At 46.3% G+C, this 19916-nt stretch overlaps 2 protein-coding genes across 2 annotated transcripts in view; both read left to right on the forward strand.

Annotated features, from left to right (window-relative positions):
- HNF1B (HNF1 homeobox B) overlaps positions 1-385 on the forward strand; it is a 12275-nt gene extending 11890 nt beyond the window's left edge. The window contains exon 8 of the mRNA XM_085302949.1: positions 365-385. Within this exon, the coding sequence (XP_085159075.1) occupies positions 365-385 (21 nt within the window). The remainder of the gene's footprint in view (positions 1-364) is intronic.
- Positions 386-10756: 10371 nt separating this feature from the next.
- On the forward strand, positions 10757-18879 carry DDX52 (DExD-box helicase 52). The gene is made up of 15 exons (XM_085302895.1): positions 10757-10882; positions 10962-11184; positions 11337-11467; positions 11657-11842; positions 12095-12238; positions 12885-12996; positions 13522-13594; positions 13759-13962; positions 14274-14364; positions 14850-14972; positions 15206-15356; positions 15732-15807; positions 16707-16778; positions 17364-17456; positions 18195-18879. The coding sequence occupies exons 1-15, from the start codon at positions 10796-10798 to the stop codon at positions 18280-18282; spliced, it is 1854 nt and encodes a 617-aa protein (XP_085159021.1). The 5' UTR covers positions 10757-10795; the 3' UTR covers positions 18283-18879.
- Positions 18880-19916: the final 1037 nt, after the last annotated feature.

Here is a 19916-nt window from a genome sequence, read left to right on the forward strand (position 1 = left end):
GCGCCGGGGCCCCCGCTGCCAGCCCGAGCGCGGCCCGCCTTGCGCGGCCTCGTTTCTTCAGCAGAGCAGCTCGCGCTTGGCTGCTCTTGGCAGCACTACTGAGGCGAGCGAGCTGCCCAGGAACAATTTCTCCAGGAGGCCAGGCACAAACAGGCCCTGTTCTATTATTATTATTATTATTATTGTTATTATTATTATTGTTGTTGTTACATTTTGGGGGCAGGATCTGGCTCGGGAAGCGTTTTTCCCACCGCGCTCGCTGCGGGGGACGCGCGCCGCGGAGCCGGGGGGCGTTTGCGGCGGGGGCGGCCGGCGGCGCCGGCTCCCGCGCTCACCGCTCCTGCCTCTCTCGCCTCTCTCCTAGTGTCCCCTGCAAGCCTGGTGATGCTCCACACTTCACTTGTTTTGCACCTAGCAACCGGACCGGATTTTCCACCACATCCCGCGGGCGCCCCGCGAGCYGCCGGCGCGGGGCGGGGGTTTGCCCTAGCGAAGCTCGTGCARCTCGCCCGAGCGCCGGCGCGGGAAAAGCCCGTTACCGCGGAGCGGAGCCGGGGCCGCGCTTCTCCTCCCCCCCTCCGCGCAGTATTTCCGAGACGCGTCCTGAGGATTTGCTCTTAAGTATTTGCCTTCAAAGAGACCGTTGGCTCTCCCGGGAAAATAGGAACAAACTGTACTGAGGACTGGCGGAAGGGGAAGATCAATGATATTTAAGTTATACTGCTTCGCCCAAGGCACTGAGAGGGACCTGGAGCTGTTACGTGGCGTGCGGAAGAGGGAATTGCATGTGCCGTCGAACTGAGCCAATTAAACTGTAAATATAGGGACAGTCTGCTCCGCCTGGACCCTTCTCCATCTCCTACACACAGAGATTTATATAAAAGAGGTGAATTTGTCCAATGGATGTAAACTACTGTAATTAAGTGCAATTCCCCCACCTGTATATATTATTCCCCAAACTCCTCTCTCTCTCTCTCTTTTCTTTTTTTTTTTGGTGAAGTCAGGGCCGAGCACAGCTTCGGCTCTGGCTCCGTCCGTCTCCCCTTCCCGCGTTGTCCCCCGCGAGGAGGAGGTTGGCRACGAGCCCCGCCGCCTCCGGCCCTGCCGATGGCTCGCCGTCCGGCGTCCCGGCGGGGCTGGCCGCCTTCCCCGGCTCCGCCAGCCGCTCGCCCTGCGAAACCCGCGAGCGCGTGCGGGGCAGCGGGGCGGGCGAGCGCTGGGGGGCTGGCGGGGCCGCTCTGCCCGGCGGAGGGGAAGAGCTTCCTTCGAAGATGATCCCAAGCCTTCAGCTAGCCCCGCAGCAAACCTCTCGGCACAGGGCGGCTCGTCCTTCAGCAGCCGGCGGAGGGCACGAAACCACCAAGCTCCTCGGCTGCCGCCGGCCGGAGGGTGAGGGACGTTCCCTTGGACCCCCCGGCAACTTCAGAGCGAGGGTCGGAGAGCTGCCTCTTCCCCGCTCGGAGGAACGGCTTCGAGGCGAGACCTGCAGGCTGCCAGCCAGCACAGGTCTGCGGTCGGTGCGGCATCCGGATGGGCGCCCGCTGAGGACACGGGGCTCCAGGCCTTCCAAAGCCCTGAAGCGGTTTAGGTGCCCGGGTCTGACTTCCAGACGTCGCCAGAGCCGTTGTCTCGCCGCCCGTGAGACGCGAGCTCCTCCGTGCCCGCAGCCCTTTCAAGACTGATCTAAAGTGCCCGCATTGCGTAGTTTTTTGTGAAACCTTGCAGCGTGTGCCAGGCACTGTGAGTGATAAGAGAGGTGACGACCAGTGGAGGTACCTGTGGACAGATGACCGATGCTGAAAAGAAAACCACTACGTGCTTTCTTTGAGACAAGGAAGGCTCTTTTACTCTGTGTTTGTACAATGTCTAGCACAGCAGGACCCTAATCCTTGCTGGGACTAATAGGGGTTGCCCTACGGTAAATAAGTCATCATGAATTGGAGACCAATAAGCAGAATGACATTTAATTTAATGTATACCATAATTAAATACCATTTCTTCTGGTTTGTTGTTTCTGTGTGATCTTCTGCTCAAGTTACATACCCAGGSTAAAGATTATATTGCACTGGTGTCATGATCAATAAGAGGAACTGAAATGCTTAGCAAAACATTTCAGGGTATCAATGCTGTGTATTTGGAGAAGGCCCTGTAAACTCCACAGTCGTCATCTCCTGCTGCTTGGCAGGTGTCAGTTCAAAAGGCAGCATGAGACACACAAGCAGACTAAGTTTTCCCTTGAAGGAGCAGTGATACATTTCTCTTGCTCTCCCCTGCACTATTCGTACAGGTTTCTACATGCCCAGAGTCAGCCAGAAATAGCAGTGGGCTCCAGGACCAGCATTTTAGTTTGTTTTCCTGCGAACCCCACCTCTGGGGGTATTTCTGTCTGGGGTTTGGGTTTGCTCCAGAGAGACAAGGACCCTTGGCAAAGCCTTGTCCAGACCCAAGCTGTAAGCTCCCTCATCTGTTTGGACACAGGGAGCTGGAGGTCAGAAGACCAGTGTCCTCACCCTCCTGTGGCATTAATGATATTGCCCTTATTCTACCACAGCTTATTCCTCATCCTTCACTAACTGTAGCAGTTGAGTGTTAAGCAAACCAATTAAGAGCTGTCTCCCAGATGGACAAAGAGCAACTCCATCAATTTTGGATATTGAGCCCATAGATCAGTAAAAAAAAGGGGGAGGAGGGAGGGTGCACTACTATTGCTGCAGTTTTTTTGAAGTGCTTTGATTGCAAAGAGCTAACATAGCTGAATGTCTCGAGCACATCAGCGGCAAAGGGTGGCCCTTCAGAAGATGCAGCACAGGGCTTTGGTTTGCCCGGTGCTCAAAAGCGTCCGTGTTTGTTTTGGAACCTGTTTGTTTCAAAAGTCAAGTGTGGGCTCCCGTGGGAAAGGCTTTCTGCGCAGAGGGCTGGTGGCTCACCTTCACAGCCAGAGCAGGACATCTCGAGAAAGACCTTTGGTGGAGTGTCTTTGTGTCTGTGATTTTTAGCTATCCCAGATAAAAACTCCAAGTGCAAATCTGAGAAAGGACTAGAAGCACAAAGCCTGCCTGGTCCCTTTCGTGGAGATGCAGAAGTGAAAGACCCATTAGGAAAGGTTAGAGAGCAGAGGTGCAGGGTTTTATTTTCAGAGAACCTCTTTGCACCTTCCTGCTCACCAAGTCCCTCTCAAGGCACCTGAGCGCCAGGCTGAGCCCTTTTGAACCAGCTCAAACTCRGCTCCTGGGCTGAGTTCCCATCAGTGCCATGCGAGTCAGGAAAGAAATGTTTTGGATTGTTTATTCATGCCAATTAGTGTTTTACTCCATGAGTGGCTCTTGAAGCTAAACGGGCAAAGTTTTCCCCAGCTGATGCGTATCCAACATCAGGTCAATTTACACCCTTTGGCCCCGCAGAGGAATGAAAGGTAATGTAGCAGGAGGGAGGGCAGACACTGAGKCACTGCTAAGCTTGCTGCATCCTAGCTGGTGCTCCAAGGGGAACAGTCCTTTCTGGTGCCTGTCCTATGGTGATTTCTGTGCCAGCCTTACCATAGACGTAGAATGAGAGGCATGGAGCTTGGGGTGTGAAAACTCCTTGTGAAGCACTGTTCAGTAAATGGCTCAGTGCTGCTKCTTCTGCGTCGGTGCTGCTCTTCAGAAAGCCAGGCAGAGGGACAAGGAAATGGTAAGTGACCACCTTGGCGAGCGGAGGCCCGGAGTGCAAGCCCTGAGAAGGAGACCTGGGGGGATAAGGAAGGGCAGAGCCAGGGAAGGTGGAAAAAGCGTATAGAAGGACACATCTATACGCAGGCACAGAGATACACAGRTGGAGAAGGCTATTACTACAGAGCAAAGTATGCGTGGTAAAATGAGCACGATAAAGTCAATAAAATGAATGGAACAAATGATTAAGAGGAAGYGGTATTTACCCAGGATGTGTGAATTTATGAGGTTTCCCAACAGCTGTGTGTGTGTCATCACCTGTGCCCCAGGTACCAGGAGATGGAAGGGAGAAAGCATGACTTCTTCCTAGAGGATGTTGCGGATGCTGCAAATACCAATGMGCTCATGGTGAAAAAGGTTCCCCAGATTTGGCTACAGCCTCCATCTGAGGAAACCTCTGTGTCCAGTGAGGTGYTGCCTGCCCTGAGCAGCCACAGCAGAGCCGGCCTGAGGCCAGCCCAGACCTGGCCCTGTGCCGGCGGTGCGCCGGGAGGGCGCCGGTTCCCCCAGATGGCCCGGGTGCCTCCGTGGGTTGTCGGTAAGCACAACACAACGTCAGCTCATGGAAAGTGCAGCCCGGTCGATGCCTGCTCCAGCAAGTAAATCTGGGCCCGAGCACCTCCTGTTTGTGCCGGCACGCGGGCGATACGGCTGGCAAAGCCACTGGGTCAAAACCAGCTTAGTGCTGCCCACACAGGAGCCGTGTTTATCGGAGCTGGCCCTGCATGAGCCCTCCGCATGCCGYGGAGTGGGTGCTCCTCAGCTTTCGTTGCCTCTGCAAGCCCCTCGGTTGCCATCGCTGGAGCCCCAGGAGAACCTGTCCTGGGACAAACCTGGCCCTGCATCTCGGGGCACTGAGCAGCCCCGGGCCAGCAGAGACCTCCCCTCCGTGGTGGTCCCTGGGTCAGATGAGCTATTCCAGTAACTTCAAAAATGTTTGGTGCGTGTGTAAAAGGACAGCTCAGTTATACAACAGCGCCCGGCTCCCAACACACAGTTTTATTTCCAGACTTGCTCTGCCTGTCCAGCTGGCTAGGCAGATCAGCTGGAAATTTCAACAGGAAAACCAGAGGCTTCGGCTGCAGCTGCACAGGGCTGCATGGGGCGGCGGTGCTCGCTGCTCCTTCCCAGCTGCGCTCCCGACAGCACAGCAAGACAAGGCAGCAGGACTGCGCTGGGCACCGCTGCCCGGTGTCCGCGGCATGCTGTCCTGTGCGATGGGTCAAAAGGGAAAGCATTGTGCTCCCCTGCGGACAGCAAACACGCTCTGCCCTTTGAAGCCTTTGAGCGGATTTGGTTAAGCCGATGTCCGTTTGACTAGTACACAGAGAGGAATGCAGAAACTGCTTGCATTTGAGGCTGGGCTGTTTGCAGACGCTGCTAGCTCCCCCCCCTCTGCACTGTATCTTAGCTGAGGGATCAGATATACGGAGCCTGGCGGATGCTTCACGCTAGGCAGATGAGGCTGGCACCCCTGCAATGCAACCCCTTTGCTGATACCACAGTTCAGCTCAAGCCAAGCATGCTGGGCAACGCTAGTATGCCCCACACGTCCCCTGCACTGCTCCCACCCCGGGACAGGGCTGCAGTGAGCTCCTGCAAAGTGCGATGCCATGTGCAGCCCTGCTCCAGCTGCTCCCCAATAGCTCTTGCGGCTCCAGGCATTGCAATCTCCCYGTCTGCTGCTGACTGCCCAGCTCTAGCGTGCTCCCCGCCGCCAAGGACCTGCAAACCTGGGGGCTCACTGCAATCCACCAATGTCAGAATGAGCCTTGATRTCCCACCATTCTCCTACTAAGGCTGGTGCTTGTGGTGCTCCACATCCCATGGTGGAGCAAAYGGCACCATGAATACAGAGCTGCCTCTCCAGCTGTGGGCTCTGGCASGCCTGTCTCCTCTGCAACGCCATGCACCATCCCAGCAACTCCGGCTGGCAAGACCTGCAAGCTGCTCTTCATGCTGCAACAGCTGCCGCATTTACACCCAGGCAGGCACTTTCATTCCTTGCTTTCCTTCTYGCTGTCAAGCGCTGTGAGAGTTCCTACACGGACTGGATGAGTACGACATCACTCTGGGCTATTCGTGGGACAAAGCAAAGACAGTTCATGAAAGGAGTCTGGTGTCACCATGTGTGGTCAGAATAAACATTGGACATGAATGAACTGAGCTGTGGACTGTATTACACAGACCCAGGAGCTGGGCTATTTGCTGCTCAGTGCAAACAGGCAAACAACTATATAAAAGCCCACGGCTGAGGTTTCTGAAGGCAGAGACCCATGGGAGGCTCTGAGCCACTGCCAGTTGGACAACACAAAGGCTGGAGTCTCCTCTGCATTTGCACAGTGCATGTGCATTTAGTGCTGTGCAAAGCAGGGAGACAGCAGGGTGATTTACCCCCTCTGCAGATGGTGAAATGATCCCAGGTCCTACCGCAGCATGAGGGGCAACGTTGCTGCACAGCTCTCCCCAGGAAGTGTAGTGCGTGGGCGGCGTGGTGGGGCTGCGGGAAAGCCACAGCCTCCAGCTGGGAGTGAGGAAAAAGGAGGAGAAAAGAAGGAGTACATGCCACAGTAAAGAGCCAAGGGACTAACCCTAGGGACTAACCCTAAAAGCCAAAACCCTTAAACATGCACTGACGAGTTGTCCCATCCCAGCATTTCTGTTATTGCAGATCTGCACAAAACCTGAACCTCAGAAACTTTACATTCTCTTCTAATTCCAGGGGCTTTTATTTTACTTTCATATTCAGCAAAATTAATTTTCYTCTCTGTAATTAAGATGCCGCCCAAATGGATTCTTAATTACAGATAAATCACAAATCTATACACTCAACTGTTATGCTTTTCAAGTAATAAAAGAGATCATTTGTCTTCTTCAGATGAACAGAGACCAACCAGCACACCATTTCCCCCTTTATGAAGAACTCATTTGCTTTAGAAAGAAAGTCTTTAAAAAAACATTGCAAGGATTTCTTGAATAGGGGATCAAAGCTCCCACACCGCTGGAAACCATTTTTGCTAAATAAAATGTGGGTAAAGAAAAAAAAGTAAAAGTTTTTTGGCAGTGATTGGGATTACAGCACCCTTGGGAGGGACAAGGACGTGGGGTCAAGAAGTTGTGACCAGGTTAGCAACACAGGGAACAGAAGGAGAGGACAAAAGAACAGAAAGTGGAAATGGACAGATGAATGAGGAAGCATGTTTCTTTGCCGAAAGAGAATAGATACTACATCAATTCATACTGAGAGCTAAAGGATGAGGGCCTGTTAATGGATTGGGGGACACAGCAGGGATCAGAGGTCACGAGTGCACTCAGCTAGGCTAATTGACTGTTATGTGCATATTAGTGTTGATAATTTAGTATGATAGTGGGACATGGGGAGCAGATATGTAAAAATTCTATTTACAAGATTGGTATATATACTATATTTCCCATCTTACAACAGCTAAAAATTATGCCTCAAAAAATTATTTTTTAAAGCTACTGGCCTTAACTAGCTTTCTTCAGGAGGGGATTCACAGGTGCCTTCAGGCTATAGGTGGGCGTCTCTGATTCAATTGTGCATGTGATGAAATAAAGTCTACTCACCACATTTGCTRTGCAATCTTACAGCTTTTTATTTCAGTATTACCTGTTTGGCAAGGSTCAACAAGCTGACTGATGTCAAAGAGAGACTTTCAACTGATCGGTCAGGGCCCATAACGAGGACCCAGACATCAGCTTTGGGCCGTGCCGTGTCCCCCCATTTTGCAGAGGTTGTAAGTATAAGTGTGACCTGCAATGGGCGAGYGGCCTTGCCCGATGCACAGGATGACGCAGGTGCCGGCCAACACTGCTGGAGCAGCACTGGCTGCAACAGTGCCGTGTGTCTTCTCTGCTATTCTCATTCCTGGGGGGATGCGGCTGCACAGAGTGAAGTGTGGGAGCGTGGCTTGTCAGGCTGCAGCCAAATGGCCAGGTGCTTTCTAACTCAGCTCCTCTGGACTTCTACGAAACCACAGAGCTCCAGAGCATCCTCTTTGGGACGTGGGCTGCTTTGGTCAGCAGGGTGCTCCTGGATTAACTTTCTGCCTGTGCTTGCTGCAGGCCCAGGTACTTGCCTGCAGGAAAAAGAAATGAAGGAGAGAAASACCATAAAGCCTGTGACTCTCCCTCGTGTCCCGTTTCAGTCTGCAGGTGTCCTGACAGAGCAAGGCCAGTACTAATGCRCTGCTGTTACAATTTTATGCCAGCCACGGTGTGTTGGAAGCACTTGTRTTCCCTGGCACATAAAAGCAGACCCAGGGGTCTAATAAAGACTGTGAGCTGGTCCAGAAAATACTCCTGTCCACTTCACTTGAGGTCAGTGGTGGCTAGTGGGGCTTCGCTCAGGGCTGGCTCTGGTTTGTGCTCAGCACAGCCTCGGAGCAGCGCTTGGGACTGGATTCCAGTCTGAAGGAAGAAAAGTTTAAAATGGCCCAGGGTTTGGCTCATGTTGACTCCCAAAGTTCACATACCATTTTCAATCACTCTCTCTAGCTCTGCTTTGCAGTAGCCCCCTGATCCGAGCAGGGCAGTTGCTCCTTGTGCTCTCTCTGATGGATCTCTGGGCACCGAACGCTGCAATAACGATGGCTATTGGTGCCCCCTTAGCTGGTACATGCGGCTGCTGTTTGCTGTGGTGCACACAGCACAAGAACTCCCCAACAGCTTTGAGGAATGCACTTGCTTCCCCTTTACTCTTCTGGATTCATTGGAGGAGACAAAGTTGTCTTTTGTCTTGTGGTGCTTCTCTGGCAGGTATCTGAGGGGGTACATCTCCAGAAGTGTCGACATTGCCTTGTTCAACACAAACAGGAGTGGTACTGAAAAAGAGTGAAATCAGTTCCAGACCATCTAGATATTTTAAGGATCAAATATAGTGTTGGAGGATAGGTGCAGTTTTRAGCTGACTTTTGTAGAGTCAAGATCCAGCCCAAAGAGCTCTGCTAATAGCAGAGGACTTCCCTGGTTGCACCAGACTGTTGTACCTTTAATTACTGCATTAGTTGGTTGGCTGATCTGAAAGGCTCATGTTCCTCATTTAAAGGCCTTGCTGGAAATTTGATTTCGGCAACAACTTGGCAATTAGTGCCTAGTAATTGATAGAGCAGCACCAGAGAAACAAAACTAAACCTGACGCCTTGGCAGGAGAAGTTTTTCTTTGCATTAATGCGAGTTGCTTCATTTTTGTACTTTACATCTGGCATGCAACGTGACCGCTCACAGCCCAACTCCTGTGCGTTCGCTTCTTTCCACTCCCAGGGCAGGGCAAATTGACCTTAGCGTGAAGGAGACTCAAGCCCCAGGGCTGTAAGTGTTTGAAGCTGGGCCTGTGCCATCGAGCGCTTTTCCCAACAGCGGTTCAGGGAGGTCCCAGGCTCCCAGCTCCTAGCTTTCTGCCTCCACGGTGCCCAACACTGTCACCTCGGGAGCAGAGCTGCTCACTGCAGACCACAAAGGGACTTCCCTGTCTATTGACGAGGGAGTATTTCCCGTTTCCTCGCTCTTGACTCTGTTGACAGCATCTTTTGGGTGAGTGATGGATATTGGTGGTGTATGGGAGATGATTTATAGTTCTTTGTTACACAAATTCCTCCGCATTCTTCTTTGTCCTCTCACAGCAACCATTARTCACTTCTTCTACCAAACCCGCAGCAACATCCACCCCGGGAACAGCCCTGAGGATGCGGCTTGGCAGCATACTCCTGCACCGTCTTTATTCACTGCAACTGCATACATAGAAAYGGACTGGCACAGGGACACAAAAAAGGGGAAGAAGCAGCGTCATGTCATTGCAGCCACCTGAGGTTTCCATACGACTGCATCCATCTGTCTGCTGGGAAGTCAAAAGGTTGGCAGAGAAAAGATGCTATAAATCAGGCAGATATGGACTGTAGGGAGGATCTAGTTTATGCAATTTTTCATCTCAGAGCTTGTAATTAAAGAAGCAACCATTACAGGAGGAACAACCGTCGCCTGTTTTTCTTAGAACTCTCAGAGTTTGGCAATGTAAACATTTAGCCCTTGAGAATTTTATTGCATAAAATAGTTTTTGTAATGCTGATGTTATGCTACTTAATTGGATTTCTGTTTGTTTTACTTCAAGAATACCAGGAAAAATAGCAGTATCATTTGATCTGATACAAGGCACTAGTAGCATACCTGTATTATTAGGGTCTCAAAGCTTATCATAATGAATAAATGCATGAATTAAATAAATTTTGATCTTTATCTCTGCAAAGTTTTTTGACTGGCTTGAACAGCTGAGTTGCTTGGTTTTTTTCTCCTCTCTTTGCCTCCAGAACTTTTTTAAGTGCAGTAGCAAGAGATGTGTGTGAGGCTGGATTGTATTGATGTACATCAAGCGTTAAGCAACTATACTAAGCATGTGCTTGACTTTAATTTAGGTGTTATCGGGACTGCTCAYCTGCTTTATATTAAATGTGTGCTTAAATGCTTTGTTGATTTGAGGTGTCAAATCACAACGCTGGTCTGAGGACCTGGTCTGGGTCTCTGGACTAAGCCCTAAATATTTTTGACTGAAATGGGTTTGAATCAGACCAGGTGAGGATGGTCTTAAATTTTTGCTGAGAAAGATGGAGCTGCTTGTTGCACAGCCCAAAAGGAATTCCCAGACAATTGACTGAGGAAATATAAATGACAAAAAAGCCTCGGGACAGGCTAATAAAGCAGCGGTTCACCTCCTCAGAGGCAGCCAAGACCTCAGTTGACGTGTCTAAGAGGCGCGTGCTGCAACGTGGCTGATGGAGGAGAGCTTGGCCCACCGGGTCTTGGAGACCCGCTATTGACGGYAGAACTCATGGAAGCACGGGCTGGTGCCCCGGGCCCTGGATAAACCGCGGAGGAGCCAAATACAGCGCTTCTCGCCCCAGTTTGGTGCCCCGCCGCGCCGTTGCCATGGCAGCGCGGCCCGCCAACATGGCCGCCGGGAGGGGGCGTTGCCATGGCACCCCACTGCGTGCGTGTCGGGGGGGGGGTTGCCGTGACGCGCCGCCGCYCCCGGAAGTGCTGTCCGCTTCCGGGGCGGCCCTGCGAGCGGCGGCATGGAGGCGCGGGAGCTGTTCCGGCGGCTGGGCGCCGGCGCCCGCTTCGACGTGCGGCGCTTCGGGCGCGACGCGCGGCGCTTCGGGGTGCGGCGGCGCCGCGGGGGTCGCGGGCGGGCAGGGGAGGCGCCGCCGCTGCTGTCTCACCCTTTCCCCCTGCCCCTAGGTGCTGAAAGGCGGCGGCGGCGGCGGCTCTCCGGGGAGCCTCGACTTCTTCGGGCGCCGGGAGGGAGCGGCGCCGGCGCTCGCAGAGGCCGCCCCGCCCCGAGAGCCGCGCGGCGACGGCGCAGCCSGGGGGGCCGTGGCGGAGCATGGCGCGGGGGCCGGGAGAAAGCGAAAAGCGACGGCGGAGAGCGGCGGCGCGAAGAGGAAGAAGAAGAAAACACGAGGTAACTGCGTGCGTGGAGATGTAACGGCCATCCTGCCGCAGGCCTTGCGAACCTCAACCCCAGCGGGCACGAGCGAAATAAGGGTTTGAGCTGCCCCCCCCCCTTTTCTTTTGCCTGAATTTTACTCATGGGAAATTTCTTGAAACTTCTAGAATCCGTGTCCGTGCCAGAGTTGTCAGAAAGTAATGGAATAATGTGGATGTCCTCTCTGGAAGCAAAATTCAAAGATGCAAGAGACAAAAAACCTACTGCAGAGAGACTTGAACGCTTGAGAAAGCAAAAGGTGGGACTACAGAACATTAATGTAGCAACAGATTATTTTATTTCTCTGGCTGTTCCATTTGAAGCACATTCACAGTAATTGCTCTTGGGAGGAGGGTGGACCAAGGATGGCAAAAATAATCAGAAGCTGAATCCATTGGTTTAGTTCTATGCTGTCAAAGAAAGAAAGAGTTTGTCTTGCACCTTTTAGATAAACCGCTTCAGGAATCAACACAAGATTAACATTCAAGGRACAGATCTTCCTGACCCGATTGCCACATTTGAACAACTTCAAAGGGAATACAAAATCCACCCTAAAATCATGGAGAATATTCAAGCGGCTGGCTTTCAGGTCCCAACACCAATCCAGATGCAGGCCATTCCTGTTATGCTTCATGTAAGTTTTCTGATACTGCATTTTATTGTACTTACGGCAAAACTTGGATAGAGGTCTCTTTAGGGTCACAGCAGTGGTTAATTATGCAGCTTTAAATATCAACCCATCAGAGTTTTAAAATTAAGGTTTACAAGATTCTTGATTTGTGCTTTTACTAGTGTGTTCTGTTTGTTTAGTTTGTAGTGTTAATATCTGTATGAATATGTTTTTTTTTATCTAGTAGAGTATAACTTATTTCTGTTTTTCTCACAGGGTCGGGAACTCCTAGCTTCAGCTCCCACTGGGTCTGGAAAAACACTGGCATTTTGTATTCCTCTCTTAACACATCTGAAACAACCTCGGAACAAAGGATTCAGAGCTCTGATCATATCTCCTACCCGAGAACTAGCTAGCCAGGTGTGCTTGGGGAAAAGAGTTGTTCTCATATTATGTACTGTACATCAAAGTTCTTACTCTGATTCAGAAAAATGGCAGACTAATAGGTATTTTTTTCTTGTTTCTCATGTATCAGGAAAAAAGTAAATTTGAATGTTTCTTTAAGTCCTTTGTGAAATGGCTACATACCTACTATCTGATAGATTATGAGATTAGRGACTCAAGTTTTTGTTCATAGTTTAAAACTGCCCCGTGCTTAAATATTCTTRATAGCTTTATCTGTTTACTTGAAATTTTATGTTTGGGACAGTAACTTTGTCTTGAATCTTTGTTATTAAATTGAAACAAAAATACTACTTTGGGTAGAGTWCTATTTTTATATAACTGGGGGAGAGAAATTATAAGAGCATACRTTGCTACAGTCAAAATACGGCATTCAGACCCATGAGAACTTTTAAGTGAATAATGTATGTTAGAAAGCTAAGTTTTATGATGCTGGGAAAGCCAGTCAGCTTTCTCTAACCCACTGAAATCTGGGTGATGTCTGAAACTAAAACTTGAGGAATGCTTGGGGTTTTTCTGATGACCACAGCTATTCAACTTGGTCATGAGTAAAACTTTAATTTATTGCTTTTTCTTTTTTTTTCTTTTTTCTTTTTTTTCCCAGACACACAGAGAGCTGGTAAAATTGGCTGAGGGAACTGGCTTCAGAATACATATGATTCACAAAGCAGCCGAAGCAGCTAAGAAGTTTGGGCCCAAATCATCTAAGAAATTTGGTGATTRTTTTAACTAAAATGGTTCAGAAAATTTCTAATTTCTAATGGTTCTAAAATTTCTAATGACACTGCTAACTCTTCTCTTCTGGCATATGTGGCTTTTAAGAGATCATTTACCACCACTCAAGTCACATAATCAATTGCTCAACACTAAAAGAAGCAGCTTGCGTGGAACGAGTGGGAAGTAAGCTCCCTGACGGTGGATTTTTTTAAATTGTATGCTTAAAGGTGAACATCAGAGAAGCTAGGRCACAAAAGAACACTGGAGAGGGATTGATTTTTATATCCAAACCACTTCTGATGGATTTTAAGAACAATTTACTTGAAATCTTCTAGTTCTAGAGAAATCTACATCCTTTTACAATATCTTCTGCTTAATTATTCTTACCTAAAATAGACTGCAGCAAAGAAGTGCCTTGTCTTGGAGTATGTTAATAAACCTCTGGGAGATTGGATTGTATCTTAAGGCTTTAAGTCTGTTTTATTCAGCTTTTTTTCTTTTTTTTTTTCTTTTTTCCCCTATAGATATACTGGTTACTACTCCAAACAGACTTGTTTATTTGCTGAAGCAAGATCCTCCAGCAATAGATTTGTCCAGGTACTAAGAATCTTTATTCAGTCTGGCTTTGMTACTGACTTCTTTCTTACTGTTGTTACTGAAAAATGAATGCGTGCATAGTCCTTTTATCTGTGATGGTCTGTCAGAACTTTTGTCTTCTCCCCAAGCAACTGTTGTTGAAAAGAAAACCTCTTTGTTCCTAGTGTCGAGTGGCTGGTGGTTGATGAGTCAGACAAACTATTTGAAGATGGTAAAACAGGATTCCGAGACCAGCTGGCCTCCATATTCCTGGCATGCACGTCCCACGTGGTGAGAAGAGCCTTGTTCAGTGCAACCTTTGCACATAGTGTAGAGGAGTGGTGTAAACTCAACCTTGACAGTGTTGTTCTGGTGTCCATTGGAGCAAGGTATGTGTGCAGTTGCACTTGCATGTTTTTTCCATTCCTGATCAGATTATTTGCCTTTGCATCACCATTCCACTTAGTTGTTTATCTGTGTTATTAATCACGGTACTCAAGAAAGCATTTCAAGAAATTTTTCTTAGATATGCAAAAAGTGTTGTTTTCTGTTGCCTATTACTTTCATCAAACAACTGTTAACCTTAGGGGCATGTACTGGTGAAATAGTTTTGTCTTGCAGTGTTTCTCATTCACCAGTTAATATCTTGTATGTATAAGACACTAACAGTGGTGTGTTCCTGTTGGATTTCTGGTTTCAGAAACTCTGCAGCAGAGACGGTAGAACAGGAGCTTTTGTTTGTTGGATCTGAGACAGGAAAACTAATGGCAATGAGAGAGCTTGTTAAAAAGGTATTTTGGAACGACTGAGCACATTCTACTTACTTCCTAAATGAGCCATGCGTTCTGTCAGAGATATATTTCCTAGGTCATAGGCTTTTAAGATTTTAAGCCATTGTACAAATCTGCTGAGGAGTTCTTCTGAGGAAAACTGAAAGGATTACCCATTCTTGGTTACATACCTGAGTCTTGGTTAGGACCACTCTGTTAACAGTCTATTTAATTATACTTGGCAGTATGAGTGGGCTCTTCATATATATTCAAAAAAAAAATCTCTTGGTTTCTGTGGATTAAAATGCAGCATGATGCTTAAGTCAAAAACATTCCATCAAACACAGTGGAGTTGAACTTGCGTAGTTCTGATTCCCAAAGTTTTTGTTAGTCCAAAAAAAAAAGTCATCTGAAATGTAAAGTACTGAGGCTGGTTAAGCACAGGATCTGCAATCAGCAAAGGTAGGAAAAGGACTTGAACCTCAGACAAGCTTACTTTTTTGCAGGGTTTTGCTCCTCCAGTCCTTGTTTTTGTACAGTCTATTGAGAGGGCTAAAGAGCTTTTCCATGAACTTATTTATGAAGGTATCAATGTGGATGTCATCCATGCGGATAAAACTCAGCAACAGGTAGGAGGATTTATTTTCCAGAAACACTTTAGAAATGTTGAAACAAGCACATTCTCATGTGATTTCAGATAAGTTTTATGGACAGTTAAATTACTGTAGGCTTTAGTTTGGAGGTTTAGATTTATTAACATCATGACAACTTTCAGTATGCAAATTGATCTCTGTTCTCTACTTGCTACTTAGACTGTTCCCAAGTATGCCTATTTTCTTTTTTTTCTTTTTTTTTCTTTAAGAGAGATAACGTAGTACACAGTTTCAGAGCTGGGAAGATCTGGGTGCTCATCTGCACAGCTTTACTAGCTCGAGGAATTGACTTCAAAGGAGTGAATATGGTCATTAATTATGACTTGCCGACAAGTGCAGTGGAATATATCCACAGGATAGGTGGGTGATTGTTCAGAGAGCATGTCCTTTTTCTCAATTTCTAAGTCTCTCATGGAAATGCTCTTGTACATAAGCAGAGACCCTGAAGTTAAGACTCTTGCTACAGCACTAGCTTCTACACCACTGAAGCTAGCTTATATCTAGGCTCATCTTTCRGTAAAACTGACTTATTTTTTGTCAGGCTTCTGTGAACCTGAAGTCTTTAGACCCTTCCAAGATGCTCGTGCTTTCGTGCAGCAGGAACAATCTCCAATGATAGCTGCTTGGTAGTACACTTGGTATACATACAGCAGGAGACTGGRGCTGTGAAGAAGAACAGAATTGAACAAAGATAAAAGTAAAATCCTTACTCTTTGTAAAATTTGCATTTGACAGGTCGAACTGGAAGAGCAGGACACACAGGAAAAGCAGTCACTTTCTTTACGGAAGACGATAAACCTTTATTGCGAAGGTAAATTGGAAACATGATGTAACAAAAATACTCTTTGTGTTTTTTGTAGTGTACTGCTGAACCATATGGTTCTTTCTGGTACCACACACCTTGTAAGCATGGTATTTCCATGCTCTGAAATCTCCCCTGTGCTATAAAAAGCTTTTACAAGTGTGGACAGAGAACTTGGTTTCAATTATCATGAAACTGCAAAGTGATACCAGAGTATGGGAAAGACTAAGAACGCTTCAGGTTAAAGTTTCTTTTTGAAGCTATTCACTAACGTAGCTGAAGATAAGTTGGCATCCTTTCATTTGCTTCAGTCATGTTACCAGTTAACAGTACTTAATGGCTTGCTTGGTAACATCTTTCAGCAAAGCTGATTATTCTGACTTGAACCCAGTTAAAGACAGGTATAAGAGTGTATACAACTGGCTTTATTCTTGTTTTGGTTGTCCTAAGTAATTTGCCATGTAGAAAGTATGACTACTTCATGCTGTGATTGTGTAGGGTTTCTGTTTTTGGGGTTTTCTTTTGAAGTTTTTGTTAATATACAAAACCACAGTTGTAATCCATCCRGTCCTTTAATTTGATTATTCTTGAAAAGACTTGATAATACTTTCCTGTTTGGCTTATTTTTTATTCACCTGCATAAAGTCTGTAGTCATCTAGAGTTTCAACTTGTTTAAGCTATTCAAATGGAGTTACTAGCTTCAGTTATGCCGTTTGCTTTTGTTTTTTTTCCTCAGTTCAGTTTGAACTTGCTTGGCTTGTTTTTGTGTTGTCACTACTTTGGGGGGTGAGGGGGGGAATTAGCCAAGCCAATTATTAGGGGTCATTGTTTTCCACAGTAGTTGCTTAGGTTTCTGTTCAAGCATGCACTGCCAGAGTTGATCTTTTCTTTCTGCTCCCTTTTCCAGTATAGCCAGCGTTATTCAGCAAGCTGGCTGTCCTGTGCCAGACTACATAAAACACTTTCCCAAACTGCAAAGGTATGTTTCTTTGGGTAGTCTACCTGTTCATTTTCCATTTTAAAAGCCTGCGTGATTGGTACTGAATATATAAGGGTTGCAAAAGATCTACTAGTTTGCAGAATAGTTGTAGGTTTTGTGCAAAACAACTATTAGAGTGTATGATGGTGGTGTTTTTTTTTACTTGCATAAAAATGGAAACCATAACTTCTCAATTAGAGAAGAACATCTGACCCTAGGAAAAAACAAAGCCCTTTACTCTTTCAAGCTAACTTAGACAAATGGGACATGGGAATATATCTGTATAGATAGATATATCAATATATGTATATATTTGTTTCTGTTTACACTTTTTCTTATAGGATTTACCCAGAGGTTTCTATTTTTAACTAATATTAAAATATATATACATATTTTTTAATGCCTTGGAGATAATGTGGCAGAACTGATCTTTGAATAAACAATAACAAAAGCTCTAGTAGATGTTAGTGACTTACAGGGGCTTACCAGTGACTGAATATATTTTCAGTATCCGTTGTTTATGTTGGATGTTAATTTTTGCCCTTTATAGCTATTTAATTCTTCTTCATTAAATCTCTTCCTCAGCAAGCAAAAGAAGAAGTTTATTAAGAAACCACTGGCAAGAGAAGCCATTTGTACAACCCCTCAATGCTTCTTAAAAAAGGCCAAAAGAAAAAAGTAAGTGAGTTTGTCCCAAGAGAAGGTAAGAGAYTGATTTTTCTTTATCCAGAAGAGGCCCAGCAAGCTTCCCCCAGCTGCCTTACTTATAGTAGTTACTCTTATTCGGACAGACCACCAAGTAACAATGCAAGTAATGATGGTGAAGCCTTAGTGCCAATATTTGTCTACTGGAAAGTAGATTAATGACATCAGTTCACTTTGTGTGGTGCCGTTTATCAGATGGTAGCATTTCAGCTAATTCTATAACAAGCTAACTTTAAACCACTAGCCTTAAAGTGAGCCTTTAGATTACCTATCATTTGATAGAACCTATCTGCTCCTCTTCTGGCAAAGGGCTTGCTTGTTTCTAACACACAGACAGCTACTACAAGAAATAAATCTTATGATATAATGACTAGAGCTCGCTTACATTTTGGGAACTGTCTTCAGGATGATGTGCCTTGGAGCAGGACTGCTTACCTGAAGATGACTGCTGGATGGTATTTTGATTAAAAGGTGGAAAAATGATTTGTTAGGGGTAAGAATAACACTATCTGGCATGTAGMAGTTTGGCACAGTATGCAGTGTTCAAAGCAACCTACTAACTCATCTTCAGAGTGTTGCTACCAAAGGATTTACACTTAGTTGTACTAATATGCTGTAAAATGACTGTCTGGGTAACTGATAACTGAYATGTACTTCATCTTTTTGATGCATAATGCTCAGCTTTCTTAGTCTCCAATGTGTTTCTTTTAGGAAAACTACAAAAGAAAACATAAAGGAAAAAACAAAAGTTAAAGAAGTTAAAAATGGCAGTAAATTACAGACTGTTTCAAAAAAATGAATGATGACAAGCTACYCCATGAGTTGGGGCTGACACCCATATCTGTACTGAARAATAAAGATCAAAGATGGCTGCTAAGGAGGAGAGAGAGAAGTATTACTGTTCATGGCCAATGTTTCTTTTTACTTATGGGTGAGGAAGGATGTTTACATGCAGTAAAGTCTCCACTGGAATAACAGAGGATTCCTGAATACTTCTTATAGAAGATGAAGATTATGTTCTTGCAGTAAATACCTTAAGCTTCCAAACAATATTTCAAAATAGCATTTACTTCTATTACTATCATGCAATTTTGTATTGCATCTTGTAATTACTGTCTGTTCTATCTTGATCATACCTAACACTTTTGTCAGACTTTCATAAAACACAATGGCAGAGAATACACAGTTGACTGTTAGGCTTGGTAAATATATTGAAGACCTCCTTGGATGCTTCAAAACAAAATTTTGGTATCCTATGTGAATGAAGTAGACTTGCTCCTCCTCCTGTTTTGCTTTATATAAAGTCAGTTTGAAATGAGTAATATTTCATGTCTGTAAACCCCAAGAATTTTACATTGTTTCATATTTAGATATCAAAACAGAATAAATAATGTCATAAGAGATTCTATTAGAGATTTGTGTGTGTTTATACAGCCTTGACAGAACAAGTTAACCTGTTATGTAGAAGAGCCAGGCTCCACACATTTCCCTTCTCCTCCTCTTCTACGTGTTCTCAATCCACTGTTGTCATGTCAGAATTCCAGTAATGCAGGAATGTCTTCCCCTTTGCAACAGTAATCTTACAAGCAAGTGTTCCTGTGCACTGAAGTAATGCTTCAAGTGACCTGAACATGGCCAGCTGTTACAAACCTGTACTTGATCAAATTGGCCAGAACCATTTTTGGCCTTGCAGGGGCTACTGCAGTGGCAACAGAAGAAGACACGGCTGCAGCTGGATTTCATTGTCAACCCCAGGATTTAGATTCCCAATATCCTATTGCTATTTGAGGGGAAGGGCAGCATTTCTYAGTTTTCATAGAAAAGTATTAGTGGCTTCCTTCCCCTTTTCTCTCTGCAGGAGTAGCTGGTGCTGCTGCTGCTCCTGCCAGCAGCACAKATGGCAGGAGAATGAGACTGGGAGGCTGTTGGGTAACTGGAATGCTCTTACTGCTGTTCCTCATAATGAGAATATTACCTTGGGCAGCAGAGTTACGCTTTCCCTTTTTCCTCCTGTGCAGTGTGGCACAACATCAAGCATGGAAGAAACAGCTGGGGTATGTCTAAGAGCGTGTACAGCCTTCCCCTTCCAGGCTGCCAGCTGAAATACAGAAAAGCCACAGTGCCATTGTTTGCAATGTTAATTGCACGGATATTAGCTTATTAGATCACGTAATATTGGCAAAGAATGTTTTAATTAATAAATAGTTGGGAGATTTGTTTAGGTGCAACATAGCCTCAATATTAAAATCATTCCTGAGAAGGAGACAGGACCAGGCATAAATTTGCATGCTTGTGTAAAGTGGAAATTTTTACCAGGCCCTTGTTGCTTTTTTTTTTTTTTAATTGTCCCGGGGTGAAGGAGGAGCCCGATCTTGGGACGTCTAAAGATCCCCTGTTCCTAAATCGATGCCCTGAGGGGCTCGTACTTTACCT

The sequence above is a fragment of the Rhea americana genome, unplaced genomic scaffold (assembly GCF_003343005.1).
Source record: "Rhea americana isolate MKP2758 unplaced genomic scaffold, rheAme1 scaffold_194, whole genome shotgun sequence".
Taxonomy (NCBI): domain Eukaryota; kingdom Metazoa; phylum Chordata; class Aves; order Rheiformes; family Rheidae; genus Rhea; species Rhea americana.